General features: G+C 46.3%; 1 protein-coding gene across 1 annotated transcript in view; it reads left to right on the top strand.

Annotated features, from left to right (window-relative positions):
* NEDD1 (NEDD1 gamma-tubulin ring complex targeting factor) overlaps window positions 1–22,237 on the top strand; it is a 198,654-nt gene that overhangs the window by 28,828 nt on the left and 147,589 nt on the right. The window contains exon 3 of the mRNA XM_082254862.1: window positions 21,681–21,775. Within this exon, the coding sequence (XP_082110988.1) occupies window positions 21,681–21,775 (95 nt within the window). The remainder of the gene's footprint in view (window positions 1–21,680; window positions 21,776–22,237) is intronic.

The raw sequence follows: 22,237 nt of genomic DNA, 5'->3' as shown, positions 1-22,237 counted from the left end.
TGCTTTTTACAGGGGAGTCGACTGTCGGTTCTAAGAAAAAAAAAAAAAAGGTACTGGGATGATTCCTGCTGCATCATCCCGGTACAGCCACTTGGAAGTTCAGTGACGTACATTTTTATTATATTGTTTCCTCTCTCTCTCTGTTAAAAATGACACCGAAAAATAAAATTTTAAGTCGTTATAAAGGCAGCAGGTTTTTTTTTTTTTTTTTCAGGGGAAAGCGCGAACGCAGTCCCCCACTACCACAAATTATGCAGTCGAGTTTCCCGCATTTGGGGAAATCGCAGGGGTCCGCACACCCGGAGTGCAATGGATGAGCCTCGCCCTGGGAGAACCACCTTCATGATCATGGTATCTCCCCTGCCAGGTAAGTATAGGCAGCAGGTTTTTTTATCCTAATGCATTAGGATAAAAAAACCTGTGTGCAACAGCCCCCACTAATACTTACAATGAAAATCAATGAAAGTCAGTGAACCAATGAGGAGAGAGGGGTGGGGCCGAGCCATGGCTCCCTGTTTGAATGGAAACAGAGCAGTGGTTTGGCTTGGGTGCTCTTATAGCATGCTTCTTGTTGTGGGGCACTCGGCAGGAGGGAAGGGTCAGGAGCTCTAGGGAGGGACCTGAGAGAACGTGGATCTGGGCTGCTCTGCAAAACCACGGCACAGAGCAGGTGAGTATGACCTGTTTTAACAAAAACAAAAAAAATCATGACTTTTTATATCACTTTAAGCGCCGGTTCACATAGGAGCGACGCTACTTTAAGGGGCGACCTCCAAGATCGCGGTGAGAGCAGCGCGCCGCGACCTCGGAGCGGCCGCCACGGACTTCATAACATTGAAGTCTATGGCGGTCGCCTCCTGGTCGCCCCAAAGAAGCTCCGGACCCTTTTTCTAGGTCGGAGCGACTTGTGTCGCTCCTATTAGAACGGGTCCGCAGCTTTCCTATGGGAGGCGACCTGTGAGGCGACCAGGTCGCCTCACAGGTCGCCCTAGTGTGAACCGGGGCTAACAGTTTTTAAGAAAAACTTGCAAAACAGTACGACATAATGGAGAGGAAGGAGTAAAACCTCTGCACACTCTGGTTGTTGGCCTGTATCATTCCCATTATTTATTACAGATATTTTTATTGGACTGATGCAACAATGAGGAAAGAAATTCCACTTTTTGTAATTCAGGGATGGACCTACTGTAATACATTTTTGAAGAATTATAAGAGTAATGTCAGATTAGATATTAGAAACATAATTTGGCCCTCTTGGCTTAGATTTGTGAATATATTATTTGGCATCCCCTTTAAAATGTTTAAATACCCTTTTTTTTTGTTTCGCTTTTTTTTTTTTTTTTCATGTAGTTCTGTTGGTAGCTGGTGTTCTTTTGACATATTGATCCATTCTGCCAAGCTGTAGCTTGAAAAATGCTAAGGCTGAAGAACTGTAACATGACCTAAAGCACAGCTGATTGTGCTTAGAATGCTCGGGCTAGACCTCTATAGTTTCAAACTATTAAGTAAAGAATGGCAGATTGTTAAATGGATACAACTTTCTCTCTGTGCTGTGGGATACCTGCATTAATGAGTCATTGATGGAAACCGAGTCAATTTATATTAGTGCAATGGACCATTTCTGCTCAGCGAACACATTTGTTTCCTTTTAGTTTGTCTGTAGTGCAGCCTAACAAAACAATTACAAATCAGTATCTGATGGTTTATTCACACTGTGCAATAAACATCGGAAAGCAACATCGGCCAGTCTATCAAGATAGAAGAAGTAATTGGTGTGTTTGGCAAGGTGATGGTTGATTTATTTTATTTCTTTCACTGCAATTACAACAAGCTCAGGTTTGCAGTAAAGTAAATAGCTAGTTCCTTCTGTGTGATATAGATGTACAGCTTATTTTGCCACTTTTACCTTTTTATATACAGTAATGTGTAAACCGAAAAGTGATATGGTATGTAGGTAGGTCCTGGTATCTACATATGTACAGTATTTTAAGAAATTCAGTGACACCAGATCATGGTTTACAATTTAGTTTTAAAAATGTTTGTATTTTTGGAAATTTTTTTAAAGGAGTTCTATGTTCACAGCATACACTTCAATTTTATCAATACAGAAGTGTAATAATACAATTATTTTTTGAAAATCCAATATAAGCTTACTTAAAAATCTCATTTTATATTGTAAGTGCTGCCTGTCTGCTGGCCATCTCTTTCCACAACTTCCTGGACTCCCTGCATGCTTTGCAGATTCTCCTTTGCTGTTTACTTTCAGTTTCTAAGGATTACAAATTCCATTGCTGCCCTGCAAGAAGTGAATACTGAATCTCCTCCTTTCAGCACCTCCTGTATTTCAGAAGGCAGCCTCTGTGAATTGTCAGACGAAGCAGTGCAAATTCACAGGGCATAGGGATTGTGTCACTGAATTCAAAGAAATAAATATGTGGGGATCTTTACAAAGTAATTTTACAAATTTTCAAGGTTGTTCAGAGTGATATAAGTGGGCTAGAAGTAAAAAGTGAACTACAATGTTGAAGTCAGTATACAATTTTACATTTTGACCATACATACACTTTGAATATCAGCCTTGTACGATCAGTAGATTCAAACCGCATCCTTTCCATCTAGCTTATAAAGGTATATTGAAAATTTTCCCGAGTGGAATCCAATGTAAAAGTAATTACTAAACTGTATATGTTCCCCCTCAGCTTGTCGAGGCTTTATCCGTCGTCCTCACCCCTGTATTTTCGAGGATGCCACTTGGCACTATGTATCATATATGGTGGGATGAGTGTGCCCAAGGTTGCGAGTTTCTGGAACAAAATTTCTGAGATCCTGGTTCCCCAGCAAACCTCTATTGCTTTATTAAATGAACCAGTAGAGCTCCTTCCTCAATCTAAGCAACCACTGATCTGATCTTTTTTCATGTTTTTGGCTACAAAACTTACTATAGCCCGATCATGGAAGAAGACCTCTGTGTGTGTATATCCTTTTATATAGACGAAAGGTATCCTGGATTATGCACAACAAACAAATGACTAATGTGGTTATTAACACTACCAAATGTTTTAAAGCTATCTGCAGCCCTTGGGCTGATATTGTACATGTGAGGCTGTAGGCGACATGACCATATTAAGTTCAACCCCCTGGAAGCCTCAATTAGCCCACCTCTCTCTCCCTTTTTAACTCCCCTCTTTGACTTCTTTTGTTTACTGTCTTTCTCTTTTGTCCACCGACAGACGTAGCTGCTCCTTTAAATAATATATGGATGGGTAATAAGCCCCTCCCACTAGGAGTGACCAGGTAGAGCTAAAGGCTTTGACATGCCCAGGGGGGCGGGGTCCCTGGGTTATTACCCCTGGCCTCACCGTTGCATCTTCAGTTTTAGTGCCTGGTCTTAGGAGTGGCCAAACAGCTCCCTGCTGGGACCTTTTTGTCCTAGCTCTGTTTTTAAACGTCTTAAAGGAAACCTTTTTTTTTTTTTTTTTTTGCTGCCGACTCCAGTTCCTGTGGCATGCCGGCTGGGTTTTAGACTGGTTATATGAGAGCCTTACGGTCTCCCAGTTTGTGCCAGCGAGCGCTTGCCGACCTAAGCTCCGCGCTGGGTCTCCTTGGCGACTATAGTCCCACAGATGGGGACTGGCCTGCGGGTGAAACACCCCACTGGGACGCACACACCTGGCATGCAAGTGTTGCAGCGTGCCCCTTGTCCGACAGCGCCCTCACTGCAGTGCAGAGGTAGTCTGTCAGGATGGACACCCACCCTCAGCAGCGTGGTCTGGTAAGTACAGCCCCACCGTCTGGTTAGTAGGCCTGGGGCGGACGTGGGCTCCTCCATAGGTGAGTAGTAGCACCCTCGGGTACCCTTATCTCCTACCACCCTCTTCTACTATGAGGGGTCACCTGGGACCTTCCCCTCCTACCCTGACCTCTCCCTACCCTGGGCTCCGGACCCCAGGGACACTTTTAGTGGGGGGTCCCCTATGTAAGTCACCTCAGGTGCTATACCGGCTAGTGGAGGGGGGGGGCCTCGGAGGGGGTTACATGGCTGCGCCTCATACCGCTACCTTGGGGGGGGGGTTCATCTGCCGGGATGACCCCCACAAGGGCCCCCAGGCCAGTTACTAGGGTAGGCCTCACTAGGCCCGAGGTCACGTGCTCATGGGCACGAAGCAGCCATTTTGCTGGGGCCGGCAGCCTTAACAGGCCTCGGGAGCCTGTCTGGGTATCCATATTACTGTAATGCCGGTGGCCATTTTGCTGGAGACAAAACGGCACAGGAGCTTCTGGCTCTTGTGGGTGGGGGCGTTTCTTTCTATTTCTCTTCTCCATGCTGCTGATGGACCTTGCTGTGTTCTCCATGTGGTAACTACTCTAGAGGAGTATAATTACCCTGGCCTTCACCTTTTCATCTTCAGAGGGGCTTCAGGCCTTTAGGGGGCTCTCGATCGCCTCTTAAAGGCGCAGTGCATGCCGGTAGCTGTGGACTTGCCAGGATCTGTGGTGCCTTTGTAACCTCACTTAGCCTTAGGGGGCGTTAATATTTGGCGATTAGGCACGGATTGCTCCCTCTTAGGCCATCAGGAGAAGCTTCTGTTTAACCCCTTGCGGTGCAGGTTCCGGTGTTTCCCCGTTTCCCTGTCTGCTCTTTACATTCTTAATGTGCAATCCTACTTCTCGGCCCTCGCCTGCCTCATCTCAGACCTCAGATTCTGAGGCCAATATGGTCCCCGGTGACACAGACCCCCTTTTGGAGGATGCATCCCCGCATTCAGACTTTTCTGATGCGGAAGAGGATGTCTCCACTCCCGCCTTGGCACAGGAAAAGGCACTGGTAGATGCTTTGATATCCTCAGTGAGGGACACTCTAAAAATCACGGATGCAATTTCTAAATCGCAAGGAGCCTCAGGATCCTTTGGATCCCTCGGCAAAGAAATCGGCCAAGGTTTTCCCTTGTCCCGAAGTCTTGTCTGCCTTAGTGGAGGAACAATGGCGGCAACCTATTTGACACACTTGCAATTCCCAAACGTTTGGCTAGACGCTACCCGTTTGAGGAAGAGATCTTACGCAATTGGACAGTCCCCCCCCCCCCTCAGGTGGACCCCCAGTTATGCGGTATTCACAAGGTCACGGGTTTTACTGGTGGCAGAATCCTCATCTCTCCCTTATACTGTTGACAGACATATTGAGGTCTTATCCCGACACCTGTATACGGTAGTGGGATCTATTCGAAGGCTTGCCCTGACTACCATTCTAGTCTCTCAGACTATGTTTGAATGAGTAAAGTGTCTGAGGGAGGCACTGATGGTAACCCAATTACCGTCGTCTGCCCTGGAACTCTCTGACCAATTATCGCAGACTGCAATTTGTATGCGATGCTAACCTGGACGTTCTGCTCGTGGCCAGAGTGTCAGTGGTAAGTTTGCTCATCAGACGTGCGATCTGGCTAAATGCCTGGTCGGCCAACCAGGCTTCTAAGAAGCTTTTGGCAGATCTTCCCTTTCAGGGTGATCGCCTTTTTGGTTCCTCCTTGGATGACTTGATCAAGACGGTCACTGGGGGAAAGAGCACACTCCTTCCTCACCCAACTAAGGGTAAGTCTCCCTCGCGTAAGCGAGGTCCTTCCTTTACAGTCCAAAAGCATCTTTTTTGTGAGACTGTGTCGCAGAAAATCAAACAGACTTCGGGTGGCAAAGGATCCGGGAAACGGTGCATTGGTAAGCCGAAATCCTCTGTCCCCAGCACCTCCAAGCAGACCCCTTCTGCCTGTAGGGGCGCCCCCACCCACTTCAGGGGTGGGGGGACGTCTCCATTTCTTCCCGGATCTTTGGACCTCACTGTTGCACAACAGGTGGGTCCACAAGGTAATTCAGTCTGGGTACAAGATAGTTTCGTTCCTGTCCGCCAGACAGATTTTTTCCCTCCAATCTTCAGCTGTCCCCAGACCGCCTTGCAGGGCTGCAGGAAGCGATTCGGGATATGCTGTCACAAGGCGTGATTTTACCAGTTCCTCATCAGGAGCGCTTTTGAGGGTTCTATTCGAACCTGTTTACCATTCCACAGAAGGAAGGCAAATTGCATCCAATCTTGGACCTCAAAACTCTGGACAGCTTTGTGCACGTCCAGAAATTTTCCCTGCGGTCAGTGGTGGCGTTCTTGCATCAGGGGGACCTGCTGGCTTCGATCGATATCAAGAATGCTTATCTCCATGTCCCTATTTGCCAGGGTCATCAACGATTCCTCCGCTTCGCAGTGGGCAAGGACCATTTTCAATTTGTGGCGTTACCGTTTGGTCTTGCCTCTGCTTCCAGGGTCTTCACCAAGGTGTTGGCCCCTATCCTGGCTCTGCTACGACAGAGAGGAATAGCGATTCTGGGGTACCTGGATGATCTTCTCCGAGTGTACTCGTCTGTGACCTTGGAATGGGATTTGGAGGTGACCATTCACATTCTGAAGCAGTTTGGTTGGAATCTTAATAAACCTTCAGAAATCTGCCCTGGTTTCAACAACCAGATAGGATTATCTAGGGATATTCCTAGATTCAGCTTCGGCAAAGGTATTTCTACCTCCTGTGAAGTTACAGAAGTTAAGGGAAGCGATTCTGTCGCTGCTGGACTACGCCCTGGTGTGTCTCTCAAGTCATCTATGCAGGTGCAAGGTTTTGCAGGCCACCATTTAAGGGGCAGTCTACTTTTCCTTCTTTATGGTTTTGCTACAGTTCAGCCTCAGTTGTTGCTTGTTGGGCTCCATGTTATATAGTTGGCTATGTTAGCCGTGGGAATTGCATTCTTTTAAGTTGTCCTTTCCCCATCCCTCAGGGGTTTACTGCTTTTGAAAGTTCCATCCGTCTATGATTTAAAGCAGCAGCTACGTTCGTCGTGGACTCAGAGAAATGAATTCTACAGTAAGTAAAAAATCCCATTTTTTTTTTATTCTCTAAGGGACTCCCCTACGATATGTAGTAGGATTTCCTGACTTTCAATTTGTGTTGAACCTAGAAAAGTGGGATCACTGGTTATGCCCTATTGGCCTCTGCAGTGGAAATACTGATTTTCCGCCCAACCTCCACTCTGGATGGAAATAGCTTGAGGCTACTTGTACTTTACCCAACTTTTCTTGGAAATCAATGCCTGTTCACTATTCACTTTTCTTTAAAGCCTGTGCCAGAGTTCTGGCTGCTGTAACGATTAATGTGATTTCTATCTGTCTGATTTCAAATTTTTCAAAAAAAAATGATTGAAAGTAAGAAAGGATCAAAACCTAACTAAATTACCTTTTTTAATTTGTGTTCTGAATCCTAAACCATTTTTACAAAACCCTGTTTTCACCTCCTTTCACCCCTTTTGCATGCATCTAATCAAGTGGCAGTTGTGATATCATTGTTCAGTGTGGGTTTCCTAATGGCGACAGGTGCAAAACATGCCTGTATAATGCATTGACACTCCAAATAATCTCCAGTCTTGGATTGTCCATGTGACTGGGTGACTATGCAGGCAAGAAGTTAGGAAAAGTGGATAGTGCATTCCAACTTCAGAACAGGAAGTTCTTTACCAAGGACAACCTATGAAATAAATGGATTCCAATATGCTTGGGTCGTAAAACCTATTTATTAGTTTGAGCTTATTTATAATGTTACAGCCGACTCTTAAAGCCCAAATCCAGGCACAGCTTTTTACTTTTTGCAAACCTTTAATATTTTTGTAACTCAAATGAAAACAAATGTTTCTTACTTTTGGGAGCTCTCTCTAAGCTCCACTGTTCGCTACCAAAAAATACAGTGAAATACAGTGAAAGCCACACTTCCTGCTCCCTGCTGCATTGTCGTCTCTGTGATTTGTGAATGGTACAACAAAGGGAGGAGGCAGAGGCAACACACGTTCGTCTATTATTATAGTCATTGTTTCGCTTCAGTTAGGAGCCCCCGAAGTGCTGCTTCCAATGTAATGAAACAAAAAATCTGCTCCAGGTGAGTGAGTCTTGAGTTAATTCCCACACACACTAGTTGGGTACTAGCCCAGCTCCTATGCAAAATGCAAAGCAAATGATTCCGGACAGCTGCAATTCCAATAATCCTTTTTATTGAAGTGTTATATAACAAGTGGTTTAAGTGCTTGTTAACCTTGAAAACAACAAAAAAAAAAGTGATATTTTAAAGCATTAATAACAGCATAGTGCTTGTGCTGTGTAATTTTGGCCCTTTGTGTCACCTGAAATACCTGGCTGATCCTGCCTTGTTCTGCCCCCCCCCTGTAAACTGACCACTGTTTTATCATGGCTGTTGAGCCCTGACACTGTAGTCAGTTTGTGCCAACGTCATCTGCAGCTCTCCTCTGTCGTCCCCCGATCTCCCCCCCCCCCCCCCAGCTAGTGACAGTGCCGCCCCTTCTACTGAAATTAAATTTCAGGCAATCCCCTGTCTTCCATAATGCTATGTCTCCAGTGTATGTGCTTTATTTTAAAAGTGCCGTTCTATACCTTATTACCTAGTGGTGCTCACGTGACCGGCCACATCTCTCCACCTCTCCTCCTGACTGACATCAGCGGGGGATTCTCGACCCCCCCCCCCCCCCCCGCTATAGCTGTCTGATTGAGAGGGGAGATGTGGCCAGTCAAGTGACTGCTGATCAGCACTAGGAGATAAGGTAGACGGAGGCATTTTTTTTAATAAAGCACATACAATGGAGACATAGCATTATGGAAGACAGGGGATTGCCTGAAAATTAACAAGTGGGTTTACAACCACTTTAACGGATGGAGTAGGAGTTAATGAGGTAGACGTGTGTTACAAATGTTAGCGCTTGGTCATTACCTGTACTTTCCGGCAAAGGTGAACTAAAATATAAAAACTGTGCCTGCTGTATGCCTTTTAAACTGAAACTGTACTTAAAATAGTTTTATGGCTTCATTTACTTAATATGCCAGTTATGGTTACCCATTGGGTTTGGTGTTTTCTGAATCGATAAACTACCTGATAGAGATAACTGCACTGGTAATTTTAAAATGTAGAGATTGTGTATAAAACTCTGCTCAAACATGACTAGATTTCTCACAATAACATAAAAACAATAATTGTGCCAAACATAAATTAATCAGATTGTGTCAGCTTTTTAAGTCAAAATGCGGCATAGTATAGAAACCTGGATAAACCTTCTTTTTTTTTTTTTTTTTTTCTTACAGCTCTCTGTATGGATGCAAATTATACAGATGTAGGCTAATTTGTTGATACCCATACATTACATCGAAACAATGGTGTTGATTTGTTAAAGCTGGAGAGTGCAAAATCTGGTGCAGCTCTGCATAGAAACCAGTCAGCTTCCAGGTTTTATTGCCAAAGCTTAATTAAACAAGCTGAAGTTAGAAGCTGATTGTCTGCCACGCACAGCAGCACCAGACTGAGTGCCTCGGTTTTAGTAAATCTACCTCAATGCTTCCTTCCTGAAAAGTGATAACATTCAATGCATTTGTTTCATGTATACTTGTCTATTTCATGTGTGCTTACCTTTTTTGTATGCTATATAATAAAGCAAAGAAACCGTGAAAAGGCAGAAATTATTACTTATTCAACAAAGATATTCTGGCCTGGACAGATTTGTTGGTACCCTTTATAATGATTCTAAATAACTAGATTATAGTGAGATTTCACATTGCTTTCTGTTTTTAAAATCGCACATCGTTCAGACTTGTAATCTGTCAGTCAGACTTTAAGGCCTCATGTACACTACAGCTGCTAAACACTAGTTTAGAAGCAGTTGGGCGTGTTTTTTTTTTTTTTTTTTTTTTTAAGTAGTAAAATCACGTTCAGGACTGTAGTTTACTGGCATTTCAAAGCCAAATGCTTGTAACTGTATGTGACCGCTGTAAACTGTGTTTATGGACATTAATGAGAGTTTTTAAGGGGGGGGGGGGGGGAACGACACAAATTTCACCACATGCTATTGCCTTCTTCAATGGATAAGTCCAGTAGCGACGACCTCTGGTCCTTTCACACAATTTTGTTTTATGTCTTCAGATCTTTGGCAACAGCAACATCTGGAGCATTTCCTCACTCCTGCTTCTGATGGGATCCATACTGGAAGCACAAACAACAAGATGTTTATCTACAAGCAACTGCTCTCTGCTGTTCTATCTTCTCTCACAGAATGGCTGAAATGGTTAATAATTTACTTGTTTCACTTTCGTTCATTTGCAGACACAGCTCCTAGTTCTTCTTAACCATTGGGTTATACTGCCCCCCTACAGGAGTAGGACACTAGGCATGAAAAAGCTTGACTATGCATATGGGCATTCGCAGGGGGTAATACGCCCACTCAACTTTAGTCATTCAGTTTTTTTTCTGCCTAATTAGGAGTAAGGACCTAGTTCCTTGCTGGGGTCTGTGGTCCTGGAAATTTTTATTTTTAAATATAATTTTTTTTTTCCAGCCTTTTTTATTATTTTGTTCCTGTGTGGTCTTCAATCAAGTGTGGGACTGGGCGACAGACTGGATAATCTAGATCCTTAGGGTCCCCCCAGTCCGACCAGTGAGTGCGTGCAGACAGCAGCTCCGCGCTAGGTCGGCCGCGACATAGTCTCACTGGACGGGGGCTGGTCTGCTAGTTAAACTTCTCACAAAGGCGCATACGAACTGGCTTCGGCCTGAGTTGCAGCATTTTCTCCTGGCCTACGGCACCCCCATTACGATGGAGCAGTGGTCTGTCTGGAGCGGTGCCGACCCTGTTCCTTGTATGGTAAGAAGCTGTCCCCCCTCTACTCTTGGAGGGTTTTGAGGTAGACTTGGGCCAATCCCTGGGGCAGTGGAACCCCCGGGTTCCCCTGAGCCCCTCCAAAATTTTGGTTGTCACTGTGGGCCTTTCGGCCCCTACACCCCCCCCACCCCTCCTGGGTGAGGTTATGAGCTGGCTGTTGCCACATGCTCTTAAGGGGGGGCTGGTTGGGTTTGCTGCTGACTGGGTTTTCCTGGTGCGCAATGGGGTGTTGAGCAGGGTTCCTTGCCACCCTGGGGGTTGGTGACTAATGCAGGGATGTTCTTTAGGCTCCCTTCGGTGGTTGTTGGGCTAGGGGAGGGGATAGTTTAGCATCTGCCGATAGTGCCTCTCGCTTCCAGATCAGGGTGAAAATTTAGGCCGCGGCTTTGCGGCCTACTAGTCAGAAACTGTGAGGATGGCTGAAACCATTGCCTTCCATTTGGGCATCCGCCCCCCCCTCCACTGCCCCTTGGTGATCGACTCTGCAGGGGCGCGCGTCCAAGCGGCCTGGCGCCCACATAAATTTAGGCTGTGCCTTGGGGGAGCGGCCCTAGTGCGTTTAGCTGAAGCCCGCACGTTTTCTTTGGGCATCTGCCAGGCTGTGATCTGTGCACTTGCCCCTGGGCCTCCACAAAAAATGTAGGCAGCAGCCTGCTAGGCCATGTGGTCAACTTGGTGCCTCCTTTGGATGGGGTGGCTCTGTGGGGGCGCTTAATTTTTTAATGACAGCCTTGCCACCATTATTGTGTGGGGCACCTGCCCCTTTTAGTGCTGTGGGACCAACAGGGTACTCTGCCTGCATGTCCACATCACAGCGGGCGACCCCTTTAAGGGGGCCATTTTCTTAATGCCCTCTATGGAGGGCTCAGATCGTGACCCCCCCCCCTTGTTTTTTTTGTGGGGTCCAGTAGGGGGTCCAATCGTGGTCCCTCTGTCAGCATTCCCTTTGCGGTATCGCAGTTGGCGACCTCCCCTGATGTTTTCCAGGTGAGCTTAGTCTATAGCGACCTTACTGAGTCTGTGTCCATGCGCCCTGAGCGCTTAGTGAGGATGTTTCCTTTTATTCCTCTAACCGAGTATGAAAAGGCGCTGGTGGATGCACGGTTTGTGTCAGTGCGTGATACTGAGCGCTTAGTGAGGATGTTTCCTTTGTTCCTCTAACCGAGTATGAAAAGGCGCTGGTGGATGCACGGTTTGTGTCAGTGCGTGATACTGTAAAAAAGGTTGTGGCTGGAGAGGGTATTTCCTTTTCCACTTTGACTTTGTCACGAAACAGTGGGGTTGTCCAAAACGCAATGGTTCCTAAGCACTTTTTGCTTGCAGTGTCCTTAAGAGTATTAACTGCGTTTTTAAAGGTGTACGGTTCCACCTGTAGTGGACTCCTCTGTTTCCAGGTTAAATAAAGCTACCTTCATTCTGATTGAGGAGTCCCCGGCCTTTAAATATCCAGCTGATAGGAGGTTGGAGGCTCTGGCCCACCATATGTTCACTGTGGCTGGTTCGGCACTTAGGACAGAATTTACTGTTGCCCTGGGGTCGCAAGCTCTGACTGAGTGGGCTAAACTTTTACGCCAGGACCTGGAGGGGAAACTGCTTCCCCCTGTCTTTGTGAAGCTGGCTGATCTAGCTGATCAGTTGATCCAGGGGCTACAGTTTATCTGTGATGCCTCTTGGATGCGGCTCCTTTGATTTCTAGGCTGTCTGTATCAGCAGTGGTCCTTCAGCATATTATCTGGCTAAAATACTGCTCTGAGGACCAGGCTTCAGAGAAGGCCTTAACTGATCTCCCCCCCTTTGTAGGGGATTGCCTGTTTGGAGCTTCCTTGGATGGCATCGTTAAGGGTCTCACAGGGGGTAAGAATACTCTTCTTCTTCTGCAGGCTACCAAGGGCAAGGAGCCCTGTCATAGACATGGGCCATTCTCCTCAGCTCAGGAGAGGTGTTTTTTTTTTTTTTGTCCCTTGGGGTCTCAAGACAAGGAATCAAGTCAGGGCCTCCACCAGAGGTTCCAAGCCAGGAGCGGGCTCTTCCATACATGCGGACAAAGGCTGCCTCTGTATGAAGGGGCGCCCTCATTGGAGTGGGGGAATGTCTTTGCTGATTTCCCGGATCCATGGACCTCCCTGGTATAGGACACGTGGGTCCACAAAGTTATTCAGTCAGGCTACGAGATTGAGTTTGGTCTTATCCTCCAGAAAGGTTCTTCCCTTCCAACCTGCACTTGTCCCCAGAACACTTACGGGTCTCTTTGAGGTAGTGCAAGACAAGGGGTGATTGTGCCGATTTTGGAATGTTTTCAGGGGGTTTTACTCAAATCTCTTTACAGTTCCCAGGAAGGAAGGCAAGGTACGTCAAATTCCGGACCTCAAGATGCTAAACTGCTTGTGCGAGTACAGAAGTTCTGCATGGAGTCTATTCACACGGTAGTGGTGTCCCTACGTCAAGGAGATTTTTTTTTCTTGCTTTTTTTTTTTTTTACATCAAGGACGCCTACCTGCGCATTCTAATATGTGTTGGTCACCGACGCTTCCTCCATTTTGCCGTGGGCGAGGAGCAGTATCAGTTTGTGGCGTTTTGACCTTTTTGGTCTCGCCTTCGCTGCTCGGGTCTTTACAAAAGTGTTGGCCCCGGTGCTGGCATTTTTTGAGTTTGGGAACCTGGATGATCTTTTTCTGCAAGCGGAGTCTCCAACTGCTCTGATGGACAACCGAACTCTGAGGGAGTTCGGTTGGATTCTGAACCTTCAGGAGTCTGCTTTGGTTCTGTCCACAAAAACTGGACTAACTGGGTCTGACTCTGGACTCCGGTCTCAGCCAGAGTGTTTCTTTCTCTGGAAACACTCCAGACATTGCAGAAAGCAATTCAGCTTCTGTTTTTCAACAGATGGTCCTCCCCTCCCGGCATGCATGCGGGTACTGGGCCTGATGGTGTCCACCCTCGAGGCGGTGTTATTGCACAGTTACTAAAGATATTTTGGTGAAATGGGACAAGGATCCACAGTCTCTAGAGGTGTCTTTGTTCTCCGGCACTTTGACAGGGAAAATGCTTTCTGCCCCTGTACTGGACGGGTGTCACCACTGATGCCAACCTGTCCGAGTGGGGAGGCGTCCTCAGCACAGATGTGCTCAGGGGGTCTGGACTCTGGCAGATTAGCCTTTTGTCTGACTCATTGGACTATTCATCTTCAGGTGTGTTTGATGCAAATTCATTTGGACAATGCCACTGCCGTGGTCTGTCAATCACCAGGGGGGCACAATTAGTGTCCTGGCAGCTCGGTAAGTAGTCGGCATTCTAAGGTGGGCTGACCGATTTTCGTTCCAGCCCTCTCAAATTTCTGCCACGACTCCTGTGCAGGATCAAAACCGAAGGGATTCTGTCCAGACTGACCTCGTCCTTGATACGTTGATTGGGTATGGCTGGTCACCGATGCTCCTTGGGGGCTTCCTCTCAGGAAGGATCAGCTGTCCCAAGGACCGATCTTCCATCCTACTTTACAGTCGCTGCCTTTGTGGCTTGGCTGTTGGATGCCAGACGCTGAAGGATGGAGTTTTTTCTGAGTCTGCGATCCCTACACTGTTGAAAACTAGGAAATCTACTTCTAGGAAGATCTACCATTGTACGTGGAAGACGTACATTGCATGGTGTGAGTCCATTGGGGTTCATCCTCGCTCTTTCTCGGTGGATTGGATCTTAACCTTCTTTTAATGGGGGGTTGAACAGAAATAGTCCTTGAGTACCATCAAGGGTCAGGTATCGGCTTCAGCGGTCTTTTTCCAACGACCATTGGCCTCACACCCCCTGGTGCATACTTTTTTTTTTTTTTTTTTTTTTCTTTTTCAGATTGTCCTACATTTGGCTCCTTTTCAGTGTGGGGTTCGTTGCCCCCCTAAGATCTTAATGTGGGATTTTCAGATCTACAGAAGCCTCCCCTTGAAAATATTCGGAATGTTTCACTGCTTGCGCTGCCCCGGAAGGTGGCCTTTTTTGGTGGCTATCACCTCTTCACGCAGGGTGTCGGAACTGGCGGCGTTATCCTGTTATTCACCTTGTATTGTGATTCACAAGGATAAGATGGTGCTTCGTCACTGTCCATCATTCCTTCCTAAGATGGTCTCTGACTGGCATTTGACTGAAGACATTGTTACCTTACCTATGTCCCAGGCTAAACATCCAAAGGAAATTACCTTGCATACCTTGGATGTGGTCTGGACATTTAGAGTGTACCTGGCAGCTATGACCTGGCAGCTATGTAGTCTTTTAGGAAGTCTGACTCTTTATTTATGCCCACGAACGGACCTCACAAAGAGTTATCTGCTTCTTCTGCGCCCATTTCCAGATGGATCAAACAGGCGGGGTTCAGGCCTGTTACATCAGGGGTCAGGTTCCTCCTTTACCTGTCAAGGAGCACTCTACTAGGGTGCTTAATGTCTCGTGGGTTTTCTGTCATCAAGTGTCGGTGACCCAGCTTTGCATGGCGGCCACCTGGTTGTTGGTGCATACTTTTACAAATTTTTTATAAAAGTGTATGTGTTGGCATCTGTGGATGCTTCTTTTGGCCGCAAGGTTTTGCTGGCTGCTGTTTAGAGGACCTGGTCCTCCTTTGAAGGTGTATTGTTTGTTTGTTTTTTTGTTTTTTTTGTTTTTTTTTTCTGGTGAGCTACAGTTGTTTATGGTAGAGCTCCTTTTTACCTGGTTGGCTATGGTTAGCCTTGGGATTTTTCTGCTTTTTTCACACCCTTGATGCTTGACACTGCTTTGGGACGTCCCAATGGTTAAGAAGAATCCGGAGCTGTCCGTCAATGGACGAAAGCGAAACTGGGATTTTTGACTTACCGTAAAATCCATTTCTCTGATGTTCATTGACGGACACAGCACCCACCCCTCTGTGGAGTTGGCTTTCTTCTGATGCTGTTTGTAACAAAACTGAATGCCTGTAGCTGATAGTGGGTGTATACCCCCTGGGACTGCCCATAGGCGTAGTCAAGCTTTTTCCAGCCTAGTGTCCTACTCCTGTAGGAGGCAGTATAACCCAATGGTTAAGAATCAGGAGCTGTGTCCCTCAATGAGCATTGGGCCCCCCCCCAGCTGTCCAGACCCAGGGGGTTCTCTGGGGGTCCTGGGAGCCGCTTGGGCACGCTTGTAGCCACTATTTTGCCGTCGATGTCTGAGATAGATAGATATATATATATATATATATAATCAGCGGCCATGTTTGTGTAGTCCAGAGGCCATTTTCTTGTAGTTTGCTGTCGCTTTCACATAGCCATGTTTTTGAAGCCTGTGGAGCTGTGAATCAGTGGTGGGCCTATAGTCAGTTCCTGAACTGTTTTCCTTTTCTCTTAAACGCTGTGCGGCGTGCAGCCTGTACTCCCTGAAACTGTAGGGGGTGGTGAGTCCCTCTGGGTGCTTAACAGCTCCCTCTTTCTGCTATAGCGTTAACTTGGTGCGGTGGTGCCGGTGGTGCAGCGGTGAAGGGGTACTTTACAGCAGTTTTCCACATTTTTTTTGGGCGGCCCCCAGGTTAACCCATGGAGTCCCTGGAGCATGTCACCACCTGACCCTCAGAGGCTGCAGGGTTCTCTGGGTCACAGTCTGCCTTGTCTGCTATGATGGCGGTCCTGCAGTCACTAGTGTCCAAAGTAGATATGGCCCTCCAAAAAAGGGGAACAAGCAAAAAGCATCCTCTGTCTCCTCAGAGGTTGATTGGGCTGCCACCCAGCTGGGTCTGCGTCCTCGCACCTGGAATGCTCTGATAGTGAGGATGATTCCTCTTCCACTACAGCCGTGCATGTAAAGAGCTAGTGGATGCACTGATTGTGTCAGTGTGGGAAACTTTGAAATAGGAGGACACAGCTACTGCTGCGTCGGCTGAGCAGGTGCAGTTTGGTACCCGCAGAGCCTCCAAGGCGGCAAAGGTATTCCCCTTTCCCGCCTATTTAGACAACATTGTCGCGAGCCAGTGGGGTTGCCCAAAACGTACTATCTGGGTCCCTAGCATTTCGCTAAAAGGTATCATTTGAAGTCTCTGTTGAAGAAACTGACAGTACCACCTGTGGTGGACTCTCAGGTTTCCAGGTTAAATAAAGCCACCCTTTTTCCCGGTGGAGGACTTTCTGTCCTGTCCTTTTTTTAAGGACCTTTTTGACTAGAGAGCGAAATCTCTTGTCCGATACCTTTTTTTTATTTATTTATTTTTTTTATTTACCATGGCCGGTTACACTCTGCAGGCGGTCTTTGCCATAATCTTGGTTTCCCAGACCTTAACTAAATGGACTAAGCTCCTGCGCCAGGACCTGGAATAGGGGACAGTCCCCTCCCTAACCTGGCAGAGCTGGTGGACTAGTTGGTCCAGGGGTTGCAGTATATCTGTGATGTCTCTCTGTATGCGGCCCCCTTAGCCGGCAGGGTGTCCGTGACAGCAGTGACCCTTCGCCGCATGATATGGTTGAAATACTGGTCTGCGCACCAGGCTTCCAAGAAGGTACTGACTGATCTCCCTTTCGTAGGAGACAGATTGTTCTGAGCTTCCATGGAAGAGATCATTAAGGGTCTTACTGGAGGTAAGAGTACCCTGCATCCGCAGATTACCAGGAGCAAAGGATCTCATCGCAAACGTGGCCCTTTCTTCTCTGCCCATTAGCAGTCCTTTCCTCCCTCTGGATCTAAGGATCAGGAATCAAAATCAGCCTGTAACCCTGCAGGAGGTTCCAAGAGGCCCTGGCCTGGTAAGCAGAGAGGAGGCTCCTCCGGGACCGCAGACAGGCCCACTTCTGTCTGAAGGGGCGCCCTCACCTGTATCTGGGGTGGGGGGGATGTCTTTGCGTCTTTCTGGATCCGTGGACCTCTTTGATTCAAGACAAATGGGTCCACGAGTTGATTTGGTCCGGTTTCAAGATCAATTTTCTGTCCTTGCCCCCCGCAAGGTTCTCCCCTTCTAACCTGCGCTTGTCCCCAGATCACCTACGAGGTCTTCTTGGGGGCGGTACAAGATCTGCTCTCACAAGGGGTTATTGTACTGGTTCTTGAATAGGAAACGCTTTTAAGGGGTTTTCTTCAAAACTATTTACTGTTCCCAGGAAGGAAGGCAAGACCCGTCCAATCCTTGACCTCATGGCCTTTAGTGGCATCCCTTCATCAAGGGGATTTTCAAACCTCTATCGATATCGGACGCTTAGCTTCATATCATGGATTGTGCTCAGGGGGTGTGGACTCTGAAGGAGACCAGCCTGCCGATTAAATATCCTGGAAATTCAGGCGATCAAGCTTTGTCTGACCCAATGGACGGATCATCTGCAGGGGCGCCCGTTAAGGATTAATTCGGACAGTGCCACAGCTGTGTCATAGGTCAATCATCAAAGGGACACCAAAAGTGTCCTAGCGGCCTGGGAAGCAGCCGGTATTCTAAGGTGGGCAGAATGCTTTGTTCCAGCCATCTCTGTTGTGCATATTCCAAAGGGTGGAAAATTAGCAGGCGGACTACCTCAGTCGACAGACGTTGGATCAGGAAGAATGGTCTCTCCACCTGGAGGTGTTTCATCAACTGTGTCTCTGGTAAGGGACTCCCGATGTGGACCTGTTGGCCTCTCGTTTCAACAGGAAGGTGCAGAGGTTTGCAGCAAGATCCCTGGATCCTCTGGCCGACACCACAGACGCTCTGGTGGGCCCTTGGGGCCAATATCGTCTGATGTATGCAGTTCCTCTGATAATTCTTCTGCCAAGACTCCTGTGAAGAATTGAGGCAGAAGGGATTCCGGTCATCCTAGTGGCCCTGGACTTGCCTCACAGGTCTTTGTACGCAGACCTGGTACGGCTGGTCGCTGATGTCCCTTGGAGGCTCCCTCTCAGAGAACATCTTTTAGCTCCAGTGCCGATCTTCCATCCTGCTTTACAGTTGCTGGCTTTAACAGCTTGGCTATTGAAAGCCAGGTGCTGAAGGATAGAGGTGTCTGAATCGGTAATTCCTACGCTGTAAAAAAAAAACCTAGTAAATCTACTTCCACGCAGATTTATCATAGTCCGTAGGGTGTACATCGTTTGGTGTACATCCGGGGGGAGAGAGTGTGCGTCTTGGAATTTCTCCAAAGAGGCGCAGATCAGCATTTGGCCTTGGGTACCATCAAAATTCAGATTTCGGCCCTGACTGTTTTTTTCTTCCAGCGCCCGTTGGCCATGAATTCCTTGGTTCACACCTTTTTTTTGTTCAGGGGTCCGCCAGCTGGCTCCCCCGGTGAGGTCTCGATTACCTCTGTGGGGCCTCAATTTTGGTGCTGTCCGTTCTTCAGAATCCGCCTTTTGAAAATATTTGTGAGCTTCCTCTGCTTACTTTGTCACAGAAGATGGCCTTCTTGGTGGCTATTACTTCTGCGCGCAGGGTGTCAGAGTTGGCTGAGTTATCTTGTCTTTCACCCTACCTGGTGCTTTACAAAGTGGTGCTTTGTCCCTGCCAGTTGTTCCTTCCTAAGGTTGTCACTTGTCTCCATTTTAAATGAAGACATTGTGTTGCCTTCCTTGTGTCCTAAGCCTAAGCATCCTAAAGAGATTGCCTTACATTCTTTGGATGTTTTGCCAATCGGGGTGTACCTGGCGGCGACTGAGTCATTCCGGAAATCGGATTCTCTATTTGTCCTAACGGATGCATTAGGTAAGGGACTGGCCATGTCTGCTGCGACCATTTCCAGATGGATCTGGCAGACGGTGGTGCAGGCCTATTCCATCAAGGATCAGGATCCTTCTTTCCCTTTTACTGCGCATTCTACAAAGGCGCGGAGTGCATCTTGGGCCTTTCGTCATCAGGCATCGGTTGTGCAGGTTTGCAAGGCAGCCACCTGGTCGTCCGTGCATACTTTTAACAACATTTTATAAGGTGGATGTGTTGGCATCTGTGGATGCTTCCTTTTGGCTGCAAAGTTTTGCAGGCTGCAGTTGGAGAGGATTAGTCCTCTTTGAGGGTGTTTTTTTGTTTGTCAGGTGAGCTCCAGTTGTTCCTGGTTGAACTCTTGTTTTTACCTGGGTGGCTGTTTAGCATTTGGGAAGTGTATTTCTTGCTCCGTTTTTTCCGTCCCTCATGTTGACACTGCTTTGGGACGTCCCAAGGGTTTAGAAGATATGGAGCTGTGTCCGTCAATGAAAGAGAACTGGATTTTTGTTTTATCGTAAAATCCTTTCTCTGTTCATTGACAAACACAGCACCCGCCCCTCTATTGAGTTGGATTATATGTTCTCACACTGCTTGTTACAAAACTGAAGTCCTATAGCAGGAGGTGGGAGTATACCTCCTGGGGCTGCCCTATAGGCGTAGGCAAGCTTTTGTCAGCCTAGTGTCCTACTCCTGTAGGGGGCAGCATAAACCCAAGGGTCAAGAAGATCTGGAGCTGTGTCCGTCAATGAACATCAGAGAGAAGGATTTTAAGGTAAGACAAAAATCCCATTTTTTTCATGCGTTGTGGGCATTTGGGTGGGTCTCCTGAGGTTATCTTTAAAAAAGGCTTCTAACCTCAAATGATCATATTGGCTGCTAAACTCGCATAAATGCGGTATGTAAAAGCTATAAAACTGATGTTTTTCACTATATGTTGCCAGCGTTCAGCAAAGGTTTTCAACTGCCCTTTGTACATGAGCCCTTAATAGAGTAGATACTCTGCTGTTTAATGTCATTGTGTACACCATACTGTACATGGACCAGAGAAAACAATGGAGAGAATTGTCTGAGGAGATCAGAAAGAAAATTATAGGCCAGCATGTCAAAGGTAAAGGCTACAAGGCCATATCCAAACAACTTCATGTTCCTGTGTCTATTGTTGCAAATATTACACACTTAAATGTCCATTGAACTGTAATCGACCCTGGATTGATCAAAAGAAGTGTGAATAGTAGGCAAAGATTTAATGAAATCTTCCAAAACTAAACAAGTTTAACCTAAGATCAAGGTACATATTTTTGGGCGACAGTGGACTCAAAGGAAGATGGCCCATGGGGAACCCACTGTTGAAAGAAAAATATACAAATGCTTGACTGGAAAGTTCTAAAATGCATATTGAAAATTCACAATCCTTGTGGGAGACTGTCCTTGGAACATAGAAATGATATTTGCTATAAAGCTCTGGTTTTGTCTCATCTGTGCAGATGAAAAATGCAAGCTTTCAAAAGAAAAACTCTACCTATTGTGAAACATGGAGGTGGCTAGGTTATATTTTGGGGCGCCTTTGCTGGAGAACGCTCCCTTCAAACCTGGGATATATGGAGCAGTTGCTTAAGAAGAGTGGGTTAAATACCTGTTAGGAGGTGCAATGGTTTTATTGATGGCAAAATAAATCAATTGTTTGCAGTGATTGCCTCTAAAGGTTGTCCATCAAAATATTAAGTTAAAAGGTTCCTGTTATTTTTGTCTATACCATTTTTTAATTTGTTTTTAATTTTTCAGTTAAATCCAAATCCTATTCTTTAACTATGCAACCATAATCAGGGACAATTACTTTGGGCAGTTTCAATGTATTTCTGGGGAAATTGTGTGGATTTTTTTTTTTTTTTTTTCATAGAAGTGTACCAACACATTTGTTCATGCTTGTATGATTTTGCCTTTGTGAAGTATTGTGTGCTTTGCCTGGGGTTCATTAGATTTTTAATGACCTTGTGTGCATCTTCTGAACAAGTCTGGCATATGAGGATGCAACACTTTAGCGGATTTTGCTTTGAACTCCAATCAAAGTGAAACTTTCAGATCAAAAGTACAGAAGCAATAAGTTGGCAAATTCTATTTTATGCCATTTATTGGTTTCAGAGATTTTACAGATTATCTCTCTTGGCATCAGCTTTACATTCTTTGTACTTGAACTTAAAACTGACCTTTGTTGATAGAAATACAGGTTAATACTAGCATCTGTCCCCCACACTGTCTGTAACAAATTTCACAGATCATGTTGCACAGTCCTTAACTGTAAGTTCAGATCACTTCCTGGTCAGTGCTTCTGGCAGTGGTGATAAAATAGTCTTTTCAAGCTGTAAGTCTAAACCTGTTCCTCTATTGGAGCTGGCAGAGGGGGTAAGTAATCTTTTAGAATACATTCTTTGCTCTCTGTGTTGTCATACTTTTGTTTGTGAATTTTTAATCTGAATATAAAGCATGCTGTTTTTCATATTTTCTTTCTGTCTGCAACCATTCAACTTCTGCAAATCCGCTAGCTTGACTAACAGCGTTGCAATGTAAATAAGCTAAGGAATAATTTGTACAAAGAATAATGGCAGAAAGTGGCACCATAAACTTTCTAATTAGACTTCATCAAGGTTACTTTAAAGAGGACCCCGAACAGCTGTGAAAGGTGTGCCTAGAAAAAGGCAACCAAGAGCAGAGTTTTTGTCAGAATTGCTCATAGGCTTCCTGATTAACTTAACTGATTTACCTTATCTGTACCACGCATTCGTGTGGAGGTGGCAATTTTTATTGGTGTGCATGGCTTTGCTTCTTATTGTCAAAGTTGTCCCTCTGATTACTGTAGGCCAATGA

This window comes from Pelophylax lessonae, assembly GCF_965119305.1.
Source record: "Pelophylax lessonae genome assembly, chromosome: 4".
Classification (NCBI taxonomy): Eukaryota; Metazoa; Chordata; class Amphibia; order Anura; family Ranidae; genus Pelophylax; species Pelophylax lessonae.
The sequence above is the reverse complement of the archived record's forward strand: the minus strand, read 5'-3'. Positions and strand labels throughout refer to the sequence as shown.